Source organism: Thamnophis elegans, chromosome 6 (genome assembly GCF_009769535.1).
Source record: "Thamnophis elegans isolate rThaEle1 chromosome 6, rThaEle1.pri, whole genome shotgun sequence".
Classification (NCBI taxonomy): Eukaryota; Metazoa; Chordata; class Lepidosauria; order Squamata; family Colubridae; genus Thamnophis; species Thamnophis elegans.
Window position 1 is genome coordinate 25,050,221 of NC_045546.1, and position 16,691 is coordinate 25,066,911.

General features: G+C 44.7%; 1 protein-coding gene and 1 long non-coding RNA gene across 10 annotated transcripts in view; one reads left to right on the plus strand and one right to left on the minus strand.

The window, feature by feature from the left end:
* The first annotated feature begins 42 nt into the window (after window positions 1-42).
* On the plus strand, window positions 43-15,025 carry LOC116510026. Its single transcript, XR_004255598.1, has 2 exons — window positions 43-2,113; window positions 13,890-15,025. It is a non-coding gene; the product is annotated as an uncharacterized LOC116510026 (long non-coding RNA).
* The window catches only part of STARD13 (StAR related lipid transfer domain containing 13), an 86,327-nt gene continuing 84,479 nt past the window's right edge, over window positions 14,844-16,691 (minus strand). For all 9 annotated transcript variants that reach the window (XM_032219359.1, XM_032219366.1, XM_032219360.1 and 6 more), the window contains 2 exons: window positions 15,938-16,114; window positions 14,844-15,270 (listed from right to left, as the gene is read on the minus strand). In XM_032219359.1, the coding sequence (XP_032075250.1) occupies window positions 15,153-15,270; window positions 15,938-16,114 (295 nt within the window). In that variant the 3' untranslated portion in view covers window positions 14,844-15,152. The remainder of the gene's footprint in view (window positions 15,271-15,937; window positions 16,115-16,691) is intronic.

Here is a 16,691-nt window from a genome sequence, read left to right on the forward strand (position 1 = left end):
GAGCCAGCGCTGTCTGAAGACGTCTCTGTGGTCATGTGGCCAGCATGACTAAATGCCGAAGGCACATGGAATGTCGTTATCTTCCCACCAAAGAGTCACACTGAGCCACTGTGTCCCTGATATATGATTGTTACAAGTGCCCATAACATTTTTGTCAAAGCGCATTTTAGGTGTTTTCTGCTCCCCTCCTCTTCACCCTCCTGCCCAATTTTTGCTGCTGTTGACTTCTTTCTCCCTTCTGTTCAATCTGTTCAATTTTCAGAAAGTACCAGGGAGTTTTCTTGGCAAGGTTTTTCAGAAGTGGTTTGCCATTGCCTCTTTTCTAGGGTGGAGAAAATGACTGGCTGAGCTGATTTTGTGCCTAAGGCAGGACTAGAATTCACAGTTTCTCAGTTTCTAACCTGATGCCTTAACAACTATATTAAAAAATAGGTTTTTTCAGTTTTGAACATTATCAGTACCAGATACTTCAAATAATCCTGTTAAATGCATTTTATCTTTATATGTAACAAAAATTCTATGTGATGAAGGATTTAACAGAAGCAGTGATAAGACCATTTTTTGTCTCTTGCATGGCATAATACATTTCCCATATTGCATTGCATTTGGGGAATTTAAAATGTGGCTATTATAGTCTGCGAGCAGATTGCATAAAGCATGTTTTCTTAATACAATATATTTTGCTATTTATAAAGAAGGTAAATAATACTTGGGCCCCATCATCCAGTATTTAATCTAAATTGTGTAACAGGGATAACTATGGAGAAACTATTTTACTTATATAACATGCAATATTTCTGTTCTTTTCATTCTTGACCAAAACAGCATGCAATAGCTCACAATACAAATACAAAACAATAATAAAACAGAAGCATTACACATATAATGTAAAACCTCATTATAACTTCCAAAAGTAATAATTGTATACAGTAATTTTAACAAAGCACAAATTCAGTGCTAAAATAGAATAAAACAGAATCTTAAAATAACACCTTTCAGTATTCGGTGTGCAATACAGAAGAGTTTGGGTATAACAATATGTTTGTTGCATGGGTGGGTTGCTGCTGGCGTTACTTCCAGTTCGCAACCCGCACACCAGAAGTGCGCTGCACGTGCATGTGCAGAACAATTTACAGTGAACTGCGCACGCCACTGTGAATGTATCTTGTACAAATAGAGTCTATTATAAAATATGTATAAAAAGTGTGAAGTCATAATCTGAATAGTTTTGCAATCACCATCCATTGTTGCTGACTCTGCTTGGAAAATTCTACTTCATTCATGTGCTTTTTAATTTTTCTAATAATGTCAAGTGTTGAGGAAAATTAAGAAATTCAGACAGTTCAAGTGAGTATAAAGATTTATTGCAAGTTTAAGCTCTCTACAAGAATCTGAACTACTAACATTTGCGAGAATTAAGTATAGAAAGAATTCAAGGTGGACTGGACTTAGATCTCTTGTGGGTGCGCAGGGACTCATGACTGATGACGAGTTTGACCCCTCCCTTGGGCTTAGCCTGGTCATCTCCTACAAATAACCTAAACATTATTTCCACCCTCCTGCAACCTATAAATGTGATATGATGTGCAGTCATATTAGAAAATTCCAATTATGTTTGTCTTACTGTATTTTACAGAATGAATGGTAGCAGAAAATATATTTGCAAAGTGAACCAAGTATTTGTCTTATTTATTATCTAATAAATTGAATTACAGTACTTTTTTGCAGTAGTTCTGTATTTTTTAGAAACAGTTTGTTTATTTACTATTTTTTATTCAGATAGTTTTTATTTTTTTTCATTTGTTTAATTTAAAATATTTAGGAATTGATCGTCTTACATGAAGAACTTCAAAGGCTAGGTGAAGTGTGTCCTGATCTGAAATTTTAATGCTTCAAAGTCCTAATCAGTTTGATCCTGCATCCTCATCAATTTAATTCAGACACTTGGCAGCAGATTCATATTTATGATGGTTGCAGTGTCCTGGAGTCATGTAATCACTAAGCCATGGTGGCATAATAATGCAGTACTGAAGGCTGTTTCTGTTGATTGCCAACTGCTAACAGTTCGGCAGTTCGATCCTCACCAGCTCAAGGTTGACTCCATCCTTCCGAGGTCAGTAATATGAGGACTATTGGGGGCAATATGCTGACTCTGTAAATCACTTAGAGAGGGCTGTAAAGCACTGTTAAGTGATAAAAGTGTTATTGCTATTGCTATTTTGCGATCTTCTGAGAAGCAAAGTCAATGTGGAAGCCAGATTCACTTAAGAACTTTGTTATTAACATAACTGTGGTGGCTCACTTAACAACTATGGCACAAAATGTCAGAAAATGGGGCAAGGTTCACTTAACAACTGTCTCAATTAGCAACAAACATTTTGGTGTCAATTGTGATCATAAATTAAGGACTACCTGTACATTCAGAAGATATTTGGTTATTCATTATCCCAAATTCATTATCCCAGCATTTTTCAAGAGGCAACTAGACTTTCTGGTTTTTCTTTGAAGATGTTTCACTTCACATCCAAGAAGCTTCTTCAGCAATGACTGGTTCTCCTTCAAAGAAAAGTCCAGTTGCCTCTTGAAACAAGCACCTTTGGGACAATCCTGACCTGGATGACTCAGAATCTCCATAGACATTTGCTCAAACATTAGTTTGTTAGTTAGGACATTCTGTCATTAACTTCTTATGATTACCTTGCGTTGTTTCCCAGAAAAAAAGCTGCATAATGTTGCTGTGGTATCCACGAGGAAGGAGTCAAAAAAGTCAAAACGGCCGCAAGTGTGTGATCAAAGCCCTGTGTGTTTGGCATGTAGAGTATTGCAATGTGTGTGCTGTTTATGGCATGTACAGTTTTTGGCTGCATCCTAGACTTCAGAAGTTTATCATTTGCTTGATCAGTTGCTATGAACAGAGCAGAACAATTTACAAGTGGGCCTCTTATTGTTGGGAAATTGTGATACGAATAGAAAATACAAATACCTTTCCTTTTGAGAATACAGTATAAGCTAATGATTAAAAAAGATGGAGGGAAAGGTGAGGGATTCTTGGTTTTTTTTCCGCAGAAGCTTCTGCAGAGTTTCAAATGTTCACATTCTTTTTTTAAAAAACAACAACAACACCATGCCTATCCATTATCTGCATGTCTTGTTTGGTTAGACTTGTAGGGAAATTCTCTCTTTGGTTCTCAGTGACTGGTGTAGCTGAATCTCGAGTTACGTATATTCTCTGCTGTTGGAAAAGGTCTTGGCATAATTTGAGTGACCGTTTCTGCTAGATCAGGGGGAAAGTAAAAGAAGGAAAAAATGCAGAAACTTCTCATGTGTTACACAAAGCACATAGAATAATGCTATTATTTGTACAATGTAGGCAGCTACAGTTAAGAAAGTTCAGTTCCACTTGAATTATTAACACAAGTCATAGTGGTAAGTTTGGTTTGACCTCTTTTTTTTAAAAAAAAAACAACCCACCAATTTGTTAAACATTTGATTCTGCGCTGTTTTATGCATTTCCTCACCTGTTTTGCCATAAGGGGATTCTTACCAGGGAAGCTTGATAAGCTTATGGCATGTTGAACTACAAAAGATTCCATGTTGATTTGATTTTGATGTTATACCAATTCTCCTGTGTGCTGCTTCGGGAATCCAATCATGGGTTAACTTAGCCTTCTAGCCTTGAGACTGAGTATGCAAATTTCAAAGTCACGCCTCCTCTGACTGGACTTCCGTTTCCTTCCAGTTCTATTACTCAGTCCAAAGCCTACGAGACTTATTTTCAACTCTCTCTTGATTAATTGCTAATTTTTCAAGGTTAATGCTGGATTTACTTGGTTTCCACTGTGGATTTCTTGCTGGATTGGAGGTAAGGCGGCAGATTTCTGCCAGCCGATTCCTCCCTCGCTATTTCCCTTGAAGGGATATCGGATTGCTACAGCTGGAGTGGGGCGTTCTCCGCCTGCCCTCCCTTAACTTCAGCGCGCAAGGAAGCTGAGTCTCCCAGCGCTGCCCTCCACGCCGGATAGCACCCGCCTGCGAGCGCGGTCAGATCCGAGCCTGTGGCTTGTCGGAGCGGGTCTTCCCCTCCTCCCCGCCTCCCTCCTTTGTGCCCTCGCTGGAGCGGCTGCCGGAGGATTACATGGATCGGCTGTTTGGGAATTTCCCCTGCGGTTGCTTTGAATTTCGCGCCTTTGATGCCGGTTGCCTTATTTGGAAGCGTTTTTCACGCATGCGCAGTAATGCCTGGGATGAGAAGGCAGAATTTCTCCGCGCGCTTGAGTTTGCGCACTGCTTTCCGCCCCTCCCTTTTCCCTCACTCGAGTTTGCTGACTCAGGAAGGAGGTCGCTTCTCTTGGTCTCTGCTTCCACGTGGCGTTCTTGGCGAGTGCTTTCAATTGCATTCCTTTGTTTCGCTGATTGAGCTCTTTCAGATTCATATCATGGCTGATCAATCGGTAGTGCAAGGTACTGTCGGGCCAGTTTCTGAGCCCCGCTCCCCTGGCGAGGGGGGGGCCAGCCCTGGGCCTAGTAGGGCCGCAACCAGGGCCTCTACTAGCAGGCCTCGAGCCTCATCTACTGTTCGGGATAAGTCGCACAAGCGCAAAGACAAAGCCAAGGTTCCCCCCAAGGCATCTGGGGCTCCCATTTGTTCCCCTCCGGTTCTGGTTCAGCAACCTGTGTCTCCGGTGAGGGTCGTTGAGCAGGGTTGGTCCCCTGATATTCAGCTTCCCCAGGGCCCTATTCCTGAGGTAGGGGTTTTCGGGCCTCGATCCTCCCCAATTATTTCGGAGGCTAGTGGGGCTTCTCTTCGTTCACCTCCACGTGCTGGGCCTTCTGCCACGTTCACCCCCACAGCTGCAGGCCTCAGGCCTCTGGAGGGCCAGGATTTGGGCCTTCCTGCTGATTTTTACAGCATGATCTCAGAGGCTATTTCCAGAGGGGTGGATGCGGAATTAGCGCGTAGATCCCAGGTCTCCAGGCCTACTCTGGCCCACTCAGGCCTGGCTCCCCAAGCAGTACAAGGGGATTCTTCCATTCTGCAAACTGATCCTCCTTCCCCTTTACACTCTGTGTTTAGCGCACAATCTCCCTTAGTGGAGGAAGGTGAAATCCAGGATAGGGAACTCTCTGGTGACGAGGGCTTTCCTGTGGACCAGCCTCCGGCCCCTGGGCTCTTCAGGCACACTCTTTTCAAATCCCTGCTGTACAAGGCCAAGACTACCGCCCACATGGGGGAGGCAATTTCTGCAGAAAGTGCTGCTGTGGGCCTGGATGCCACCGAGCGGCTCTTTGCTGAGCAGGTGGCTCTGCAAGATTTTATTCCATCCCCTAAGCTTTTTCTTGATTTAATCCAAAAGCAGTGGGATGAGCCGACCGCAGTTAAGCCCCCTGGGTCTGGTGATAGGAAGCTTTTCACATCTTCTCCAGAGTTGGAGACTCTCCTCCAGTTTCCCACAGTGGATGCTCCCATCGCTGCTCTTGCTTCACCGGCGTTAATTCCTTCTGAAATTTCGGAAGGATTGAAGGCCGAGGACCGCAAGGCCGAATCGGTCATTCGCAAAACTCATCAGGCAGCAGCGTGGGCCTTGCGCTCAGCTACTGCAGCTTCTTTCTTTAATAGGACTTCCTTAGTTTGGCTGAGACAACTACAGGAAAGGCTGGACCCGGAGGAACTGCGCCTCCATCAGGATGTCACCAAGCTGATAGCGGCCCTAGAGTTTTCTGCTGATGCCACCCTTAGCGCGGCAAAATTTGCATCCCGAGCTGTGGTTTCCAATGTGGCTTCTCGCCGTTTGCTCTGGCTCCGCCACTGGCAAGCTGATATCAAATCTAAGTGGCGTCTAGCATCCACGCCCTTTAAGGGCGGGGCCTTGTTTGGTTCAGTGCTGGATCCCATTCTCATTGAGACTCGGGACAAACGTAAGGTGCTTCCCTCCACAAGTGCCCGTGTGACCAGAAGACCACAGCCTTATAGTAGACGGCAGCCCTTTCGGTCTGGGGACTCGGGGTTTACTTCCGCCCCCTATGTCCCCAGCTATACCAGGGGGTTCTCCCAGGCACAGGATCGTGGCCAGGACCGAGCTGGGGCCAGAGACAGGGGGCGCCAGCAGAGTCAGGCGCAGAGTAGACGGTCATTCCGAGGAGCGGGCAACCGATCCTTTCGCAGATACCGCTGACTCGCAGGAGGTAGGGCCCATAGGAGGACGTCTCTTGGCCTTCGCCCACCAATGGGCGGAGCTCACGTCAGACGCCTGGGCCCTTCAAGTAGTGAGTTTGGGTCTCACGCTAGAATTTCTATCCATCCCCCCGAGAAGGTTCATCAGGTGCCCTGTGCCCAGGTGCCCGTCAAAGCGGCGCCTTATGGACACCGAGATATTTCATCTTCTCACCATCAGGGCCATAGAACAAGTTCCCAAAGGGCAGGGAGGCCTAGGGTTTTATTCCATCTTGTTCCTAGTACCAAAGAACTCCGGGGGATGGAGGGCAATCCTAGATTTGAAACAGCTCAATCAGTATATCAAATACCAAAAATTCAAAATGCACTCTCTAAAGAGCATATTGGCTTCCATCCGCCAAGGCGACATGATGACTTCCATAGACATCAAAGAAGCGTACCTCCATGTGCCCATTCATCCGGCACTTCGGAAGTTCCTGCGGTTTCACTTCAACGGCCGTCATTATCAATACCGGGCCTTGCCATTCGGCCTCTCCTCGGCCCCGCGCACGTTCACCAAACTTCTGGCAGTATTGGCAGCCTCTCTTCGTTCAATTCCAATACGCATCAATTGTTATTTGGACGACGTGTTGGTGCTGTCGTCCTCTCGAGATCAGGCCCTCCGAGACCTACAGGTCACGATGGACGCATTGCGAAACCATGGATTTGTCCTCAATCTGCCCAAGAGCCATCTGCGCCCAACCACGTCCCTCCTTCATCTGGGAACCACCATCAACTCGATGTCGTGCGAGGTTTTCCTGTCCCCGGAAAGGAGGCAGAGCATATACCACCTGGTGCATCATGTGCTATCTCATCGCTGAGTACCGCTTCTGTCGCTGTCCAAACTGCTAGGGAAGATGATCTCCTGCATCGGCGCGGTGCCCTGGGCCAGGTTCCATGCGCGTCCTCTCCAGTGGTTCCTGCTGCCCTTCCAAAGAGCGCATACCAGTCACTCCCACATCAAGGTGCAGCTCCCGGGCAAGGCCAGGCGGTCCCTGCATTGGTGGATGTCGTCCAGGCTCCTCCGGGGATGTCCATTCAAGGAGCCGGACCGCGTTCAAGTTACAACGGACGCCAGCTTATTCGGATGGGGGGCCCATGCCCTGGACAGGGTGGCCCAAGGTCGATGGTCGGATCAGGAGCTGGCGAACAGCATAAACTGGCTGGAGTTGTGGGCCATCCGTCTGGCTCTCCTGGAGTTTCGGGACATTGTATCTCATCGCCATGTGTTAATCTTGACCGACAATGTGGCCTCCAAGGCTCACATCAACCGCCAAGGGGGAACGCAGTCCAGAGCTCTGATGCTGGAAGCGGAAAGGTTGTTCCATTGGGCGGAGCCCAGACTCTCATCGATTCGGGCGGAGCACATCTCGGGCGAAGCCAACATTCAGGCGGACTGGCTGAGCAGAGCGACTGTGGATCAGGGGGAGTGGCAGCTCCACCCCATTCTCTTCCAGGAACTCTCTCGCCGCTTCGGCCTGCCCGAGGTGGATCTGTTCGCTCATCCGCACAACGCACAACTTCCCCGGTTTTACTCCCGATACCAGACTCCGGGGGCGGAGGGAGTAGACGCTCTACGCAGCCGTTGGCCGGCCGGCCTTCTTTATGCCTTTCCTCCTCTCCCGATCCTTCCGTCGGTCATTCAGAAGATCTTGGCAGAACAGGCGGAAGTGCTGCTGGTCGCTCCAATGTGGCCCAGACGTCCCTGGTACGCAGACCTCGTCCATCTGTCCGTTTCGCGTCCTTGGAGGATTCCGGACGACAAGATTCAGCTCCACCAAGGGGCTCTCCGGCACCCGGGCCCTCAGCTGTTGCAGTTAGCCGTGTGGCACGTGAGCGGGAGATGCTAGCGGCCCTCCACTATTCGGACGAAGTCATTTCTACAATTCAAGCGGCCCGTCGCCCGTCGACTACCCGTATTTACGAGGCTACCTGGCAGGCCTTCTGCCGGTGGTGCCGGCGCACCGGGGTCGATCCCATCAAGGCCTCGGTGCCCCAAGTTCTGGATTTCTTGCAGTCCGGCCTCAACAAGGGGTTGGCACCAAACACGCTTCGCCTTGTCGACAGTGGTCTGGGGTGGCCAAGGCCGCTCCTTATCTCAGCACTCGCGAGTTCGAACCTTCCTTAAGGGTGCTTCCAACTTACGACCGCCGACGGTACATCGTTATCCCACGTGGGATTTGACCTTGGTTCTCAGGGCCCTAACAGCTGCCCCCTTTGAGCCTCTACATTCCATCAGCCTCCGCTTGTTGACACTCAAGACGGCCTTCCTGGTGGCCATAACATCGGCCAGGAGGGTGTCGGAGCTAGCAGCCCTTTCTGTTCGTGCGGATCTTTGCATCTTCCACCCGAACAAGGTAGTGCTTCGTTTGGATCCGACCTTTCTTCCAAAGATAAACTCATTGTTTCACAGAACTCAAGAACTTGTCCTGCCGGACTTTTGTCCTCACCCGTCTCATCCGCAGGAACGTCAGTGGCACCATCTGGATGTTCGCAGAGCTCTTCGTCGCTATGTGAAGCGCACGGCGTCATTCCGAAGATCGGAGGCTCTGTTCGTCTCCTTCCAGCCATCTTCAATGGGACAGAGGGTGTCCTCCCACACCATCGGCCGATGGTTGAAAGCTTGCATTGCGTTGGCGTATGACACCCACTCCAGACCGGTTCCAAGGCGAATCACTCCTCATTCCACCAGGAGTGCGGCCACCACAGCGGCCTGGGCGACGCAAGCGTCTGTAGAAGAGATTTGCAGGGCGGCCACTTGGGCATCCCCCTCGCCTTTTATTCGCCACTACAAGATTGATGTCTTCGCCTCGGCTGAGGCGTCCTTTGGGCGGAGAGTGTTGCAAAGGGTCCTTCCGTCTGCGGAGGAGCCTGACCAGCCTAGCTCCCGCCCTGGGAGTTCATTGCTTTGATATATCCCATGATTGGATTCCCGAAGCAGCACACAGGAGAATGACCGTTGTCTTACCTGAACGGTCCTTCTATGGGTGCTGCGAAGGGAATCCAAACCCGCCCGCAGCTTCGGCTGGTCAGGGCTCCGTTTTGATTGTGACTCTGTGACTTGTTACTGACTGGACTTGACTCTGTAGTGCCGGATGACTTGCGGCTTGTTTGAGGATTGACATAATGCTCCTTCGGTGGACTTCGTAAAGAACTGAAAGGAAACGGAAGTCCAGTCAGAGGAGGCGTGACTTTGAAATTTGCATACTCAGTCTCAAGGCTAGAAGGCTAAGTTAACCCATGATTGGATTCCCTTCGCAGCACCCATAGAAGGACCGTTCAGGTAAGACAACGGTCAATTCAGGGGCTTTGGTTTTCATGTTTGATTTTTTTTCCTCCCTACATCTGTTTTTCTTTTGCTCGCTTGGTAGAGCTTACAGTGCACCTCACACTATACCATTGTAGAGGTTTGCCTCCCATTGTTATTTTATCGTATCTTAAGGAGCAAAAGAATTTTGCAGTAAATCTTGGAATATATTTGGCACCTCCACTGGAAAACATAATGGGGAAAGCAAAATCTAGATCAAACTTATAGAGTATATGGCTGCAGGCTGCGGTGTGTAGCCTGGAGGCATTTTCTAAACATTTGGTAAATTCACTGTTTAATGTTGCTGCTGCAAGTAAGAATCTGTTTCCCCTGTCCTGAAAAACCTGCTGTGCATCTTCAACGCCTTCAGGCCTCACTGACGCCACCAGCTGCAACTGTCAAACAGCTGACTGGTGCTCCAGTTATTCCCTTGTGACCCACAATAATTTTTAATTTATCAATGTGACTTCTACAAATTGGCCGGACGTGATCTACATAGTTTTTAAATCTTCCTGTGGATAGACTAGGAGGGGGCGCTTACTTTTTAAAATGTCTGCAGAGTTTTTCATTTTCATTTAACTTTAAAAACATGGTTTTTACATTAGTGCTGGATTCACTGGAAAGAATCCGATGCACATTTGTGGTGCTTTCTGCAATGATGGTATAAATAGGCAATCCTTCTGGATTAAACAAGTCAATCCAGGTAATAGATGGCAAAGAAATAATCATTCATACCAATATTTTGGTACTTCTCTTAGGCATGCAGGGAGCACATGCAGTTCACAGAGCTGGTACCATATGGACCTTCTGGATACTCTTTAGGGATAGCCCCATATAAAGTGCATTGCAGTAGTCCAATATGACGGCAACTAGAACAGGCCTGCTGCCTGAGAAACAGGCACAGCTGGTACACAAGAAGAAAGGCCCTCCTAATCACAGCTATTACCTTCTCATTAAGCAGGAGTCATTAAGCTACAAGGACCCCTATTGTGGACTGGATCTGTTTGGGACAATGCAAACCCTCCAGTACCAAAGATGGTATTGTGCTGGAACCAATAGGTTCCCACATCCAAAGCCACTTAGTCTTGCTAGGATTCAGCTGAAGCCTGTTGTTCCCCATCCAAATATTCACATTCTGCAGACACCCCGGGGGGGGGGGAGTTCATCGTTTAATGTGGAGACATATAATTGGGTACATTAGTATAGCGATGCTATCTTACCCCATGGTGAGGACAAAGCAGAGAACCGTGTGGAATCTCAAATAGAATGGACTGAAGACAGGTTGTTTTTTTTTTAATTTCTTGACTTTGAGCAAAATATTTTCAAAGTAATTTGGTAAGTATCTTGTTTTGCTGTGGTATCTGTATACATTTTGAAAAAAAGTCACCATGCTCATTTGTCTTCTGGTAGATCTACAGCTCAGATCTCTGTGTGTTTAAATAATGGCTGTAGAAAGAACCTAAACATTTAGATCAGGGGTGTCAAAGTCAAGGCCCATTGGCCGGATCCAGCCCATGGGGTGCTTAGATCTGAGTCCCTCGGGAATAGGGCGGCATACAAGTATAATAAACATCTAGATCTGGCCCGCAGGGCTGCCATGGAAACAGTGAAGGACTGGCCTGCAGTGCTTGTCAGAGAAAATGGAGCTCAGGCAGAGCTCAGGAGCCTGTTTTTGCTGGCAGAGCACTCAGGCCACCATAGGTGCTTCCCAACCCAAGTGATGTCATGCTGGCCATGCCCAGCTTGACCACGCCCACCCAGCCCTCCAAGGTCAAACACAACCCTGATGCGGCCCTCAGTGAAATAGAGTTTGACACCCCTGATTTAGATGATGCAACTTGGAGATTAACATGGAGAATAAAATTAAATGTAAAAAGAAGAATAAAATTGGCAAAATCTCTGAAAATGTCCTGTTATGCAACTGGCATTGTGAGCATGGATTCACTTAATCCAGTTTGCTAAGACATGTATATATGAAGAATCGAGCAAATGCTTACTTCCTTATGCATGTATGTAACACAGAGAGCCACAAATAATCTATCAAGAGTTATGGCTCTACTATGAGGTCAGGATACGACTTGAGAATATATAAAATAAATTAAGGAAAAAGTAATTTTGAGCATGTGATAACAAAGCAACACATTCAGGTTTCTAATCACTGACTTGAGTGTCTTGGTTGTGGAATGCACAGGCATTAAATACTGTATAAAAAACTGCAGAGGAATCTCTGTAACCTGTTATGCTTTATCAACATCTTTTTTTTGTGTAATTGTTTTTGTTTGACCAATGTGCAGCTGATAGAGAAATGATCCGTGTATTTGCAGACACAGCATGTAGCTTCCAGAGTCTTTAGCAAACACATGAGAAGCATTTCTCTAGCAGCACACTGGGACCAGCTTTATCTGCCGAGTTTCTCTTTGCCACTCTGGCACTAAAGATATGAGATCTGTCAAGAAAAAGAAATTATAGACCATCCTGTTTTATAGTCCTGTGTTCTGTTGAATAAAACATTGCATATCTAGTTTGACTTAAATGATTGCTTAAAATGATAATTGGATATCTCCTGCCAATGGAACCCCTTCCAAACCCATAAAATCAGATTTGTGAAGTATATTGGCGTCTATGCAGGAGGAAAGATAGGAGTTATATTGATACTCTCAAATCAACAAAAGGACTAAATAAATAAATAAATTCAAGAAACCAACAAAGCCAGGTGGAACTGGGATTTAAACAATTTGCAAATGATTATACATGTTAGGAATACCACAGGTTGTTTTGTTTTGTGCTAGTTTTACTTTCAAAAAGCCCTGGTCCCCACCATATTATTTCAAACATCATGCTTTTAGAGCCATGATGGCGAGCATATGGCATGCGTGACCAAAGTGGCACTTGGAGCCATGTTGCCTGACATGTGCAGCGTTACCCATTCCTCTTCTGGGTTCCACGCTGGGTTTCCAGCGTGCATGCGCATGTGATGATCAGCTAACCTTTGTGCATGTGGCAGTGCTGGAAACTGGAAGAGCTGGTCCTCTGGTTTCCAGCATGAACATGCACGCCAGCCAGCTGATCAGCTCATGGGCATGCACAGCAGTTACCGGAAGACTTGCTGGCCGGTGCACATGCCTGTGCCGGAAACTGAAGTTCATTTTCCAGCCCATGCCTCTCCCCTGGCCAGCTCCTCTTCCTTGTTGCTACCCATACAAGTGTGCGCGCATGCGCAAAGCACGTGCATGCACCGAATGCTCCCTTTTTGGCACTCAATGCTGAAAAGGTTCGCTATTACTCTTTTAAAGCATGCACCTCTTCAGAAAACAATCAATCATTCCTGAATATATATTAACCAGTGGAGTTTCATATGGCTGCCAAAAATCCTACCAGTTTTCTTTTCTTTTTTGTTATGTTCTGAGAAATGCAGTGATGTCCTGATCAAGGATTCTGCCCATTCTTGGAAATTCAGCCCTTGGATAAAAAAGGGACTTGCTTCCAAGTCTGGCATTCAGGATCAAGAGGGAAGGCCTCAATTAAGGCAATAGGAAAACTCTACATATTGTGGCTGTCTCGTTCCAAAGACCTTTGTTAACTTCTTTTCAACTGAGGTTGTTTCAGATATAGCCCTTAGCAAAAATCAAAATTGGATTATGTGGTTGGAACACAATGTAGCATATAGTTTTTGTTACAGAAGGGGCTGTTAGTTTTTCGTTGTATAGGGTGGAATTCTAAATGAAATATTCCAGATTTATTAGTATTATCTAGAATTATATAGCTGCTGAAATGTACATAATATTGCTGGGAGAAATGTTTGCCAATAGCTTTATAAAGTTTTTATTAGACTAGCTGCCCAATCCATATCCTCCAGTTCATCTAATTCAGGCAGTTATATTCTTAAGGTGAAGCCACAAATTGTGGTTAGGTTTCTGGTTAAATAAATAGAAAACAATAGCACAAAGTAGATATGACAATCAACATTCTAACCAACTAGTGTTATTCTGAGCTTGGCCAACCCTATAAAGCTGTAAAATCTGGTTATTTCAACATCTCTTTTAAGTGCCATCACATTTCATCCTGTAACACTTGAGATGTTAGGAAAATAACTACTCTTCAGGGTTTATAGAATCAGTCCTAGCCATTTTCCAAATACTTTTGAGAAAAAAATTGGCAAGCTTCTTTTTGCTCTTTGCTATTGTTGTTTTGAAGGAGAAGACAAAAGGTAGGAATTCTCATTTATATGAGTTAAAATGTATGTGATAGAGTTGTATATTAAAGAAGTGTTGCACTTTTCTTGGATAAGAAGTAAACATTGCAAGTTCTGAGTTTTGTATTTTAAGCCAGTAAATTTCAGCCTCAATTTTTTATTTACTCATTCCAAATCAGCTTATCATAGCCTATCCAAAACTGAAATGGAATATAATAGAACCGAAGTAACTTTTTGGATGAGAGGTGAAACATTTTCCAAGGAAAAGGAAAAATAGTCCAATTGCTTTTTGGAAAAAAAGCACCTTTGGGACAACCTTGACCTGGATGATTGAGAATCTTCATAGACATTCAACTCTTCAAAAATTATCTGAATAAATGATCAGTCTCTTCTGAACTTGGTTGAAAGTTTGCATGTACCAGAGATTTTAGTACTGGATCTCAAATATTGTCCTATGGATTTGGAGGGGATTATTCTAAAGTGAAAAGTTTGAAAGTCTTCTAAACCGACAGCTATAGGTACTGATTTCAGTACATTTCATCAAAATAATAAATTGTAAATTTTTGTTCCATTAATAAAGGAGCTACAATCTTTACTGGAAACTATTGTTTTGGCTGACTCTGCAGGCCACTGTAAATGATTGCCAGATTGTAATTACTTGAGTTAATATTCTTGTTGCCTCACTGCTATTCTCTTGTGACTATGTACCCTTTAATAGTCCTATAAATACTATAAACTAGATTTCTCCAGCTTGTTGCCTTTTGGTCATGATGAATTTAAAGTGGACGTTTCTCTCCAATGGAAAATTCAACACATCTGGAAGTACCAAGTTAAATTAAGGGAAGTATCCTCTATTCTTTTACACGTGTCTGTTTTAGAAATAGTGTGAACACTGAAACTGGCAGAGTTCTTAACGTGAGGCACATAAGAAATTAGAAATTGCTCTCTTATAAAGATAGTAAATGCAGTTAATTGAAGCTAGGGTATATTGGGGTCTAACGGAGTGAAAATGAATCCCAAACAGGTGAATTTTTTTCCAGAACACTTTAGTTTCTATACCAAACTTCTTTTTGTATAGCAGTATCTATCTATAAAGAGATAGATGTAAATATATACACATATTATACATAATAAAAGATATACAATATTTATATTGAATAATAATAATTACATATAAACATTTTAAAATAAGCTTCCCAGAAGCTTTTAAATATCAAAACTATACAGGACATAAGTTTACTTTTAAAGTCAGAAAGAAGTAGCAGTGGAAATGGTTCTTCAGTGAAGGCAATTATAAATGTGGGCCACTTTGTTACGTAACAAATCCAAATAATGGCAGAATTTTCCAAGCGGCTCTTCTTTAACTGGCATGCAAAAAAGATGTAAATCCAGTGATTGTCAGGTATGCATGGCATTATGTACTTGTGCAGGTTCTCCATTTTTCAGATTTTTGTTTCTGGTCCCTCAGCGATCAGAGGCTGAAATGAATTTCGGATATTGGCCACTTCAGCTAAACACCGATGTCCAAAGCCTTTATTGTACCAGTCTAATGAATGACCTCTGAAGGAAAACAAAGAGAAAGATTTCTGACAATAGATACACTCATAGATCCTGTGCAGAACTTCCCAAATTTCCAGACATTGGAAATGGGCCAAAGATTCACCATCAGATTTCGTTTTGTGCCTGCAGATTTGCAGTAAGACATGTATCGATTACCCAAACCAGTGCAGGTGTGCATATATTGGAGAGGGGGGAACACTTGTAATTTCTAACTTGCTTGAGGTTACACATTTTTCAAATACACTTTTTCAATTATAAATCTGACATAGCAATTGCTTAAATCTAAGTACTGAGCTCTTCAATCATAATTCTGTTTAAAACTGAATTCATAAAATAATTTGGGAGGAACACCCAAGTACTAGAATCAATCATGAAATGACATAATAACTCTGGAACGCTTGCATGACCCAAGGCTAGTCAGATACATACAACAGTTCTTGTAATGTGCATAGTATTACTGTAGAGTAAATTCTATCGCATTTAATAAATTTATTCTTGAGTAAATAACCATGAGATCAATGTGTATATTTTTATTTCCAGCTAAAGACTGAAAGTTCTTTTAGTCATTGTACTGTCCTATATATATTGCCAAACAATGCTCAGGAATGCAAGTTGTGCAAAAAGATTGCTGACAAAAAATGTTGGCAATGATCTTTGTGAAACTTACTTGAGGTCAACCCTGCAGATGTGTGTCAGTCGAGATTTTCCAGAGCCACAAGGTTCTATCAAATATTGGGAATCCAGGACAACTGCTCGCACATCCCCCATCAAAGGCGTTTCATCGTGTTCTACAGAGATAGCCACTAGCACACACATCCCCTTAGGTAAATCTGTTCTCCAGGCCCTGTTCAGATAGGTTTTTAAGAAGAAAACGATAATTGGCGGGGTAGCACTGCAATAAAAATAATAGCGAGTATGTTTTCCAGCCTTTCCCAAACTAGGGCTGTTCAAATGTGCCCACTGCTGCCTAGCCCTGCTCGCCCCTCCCCTCCCAGGAGTCGCCATGCGACCCATTTTGGATGCAGGTAAGTGCAGAGCATGCATGGAGGCTCGGGGAGGGCGAAAAACGGGCTTATCAGAAGTTTGGGTAGGTCGGAAATGGGCGTGTTTCTGGCCTTCAGAGGGCCTGAGGAAAGCCTCCGGAGCCCGAGGAGGGAAAAAATGCCCCCCGTGGTGCAGGAGGCCAGCTAGGCCACACCCACCATGGCCACGCCCACCCAGCAACCAGGCAGAGAACCCCTTGCTAAAATTTTTGAAGCCCATCCCTGGACTCATTTCTCAAGATTTGTAATCAGTCAAGCTCAAAGCTGATGGGGTCCTCTGCCTCTTAAGAGTCTCATCAGGTCTGGAAAGTGGAGGGCACAAAGTTATGGAAAGTTGCTGAATTCTTTCAAGTGTCCTTAAATATACTGTGACCATAT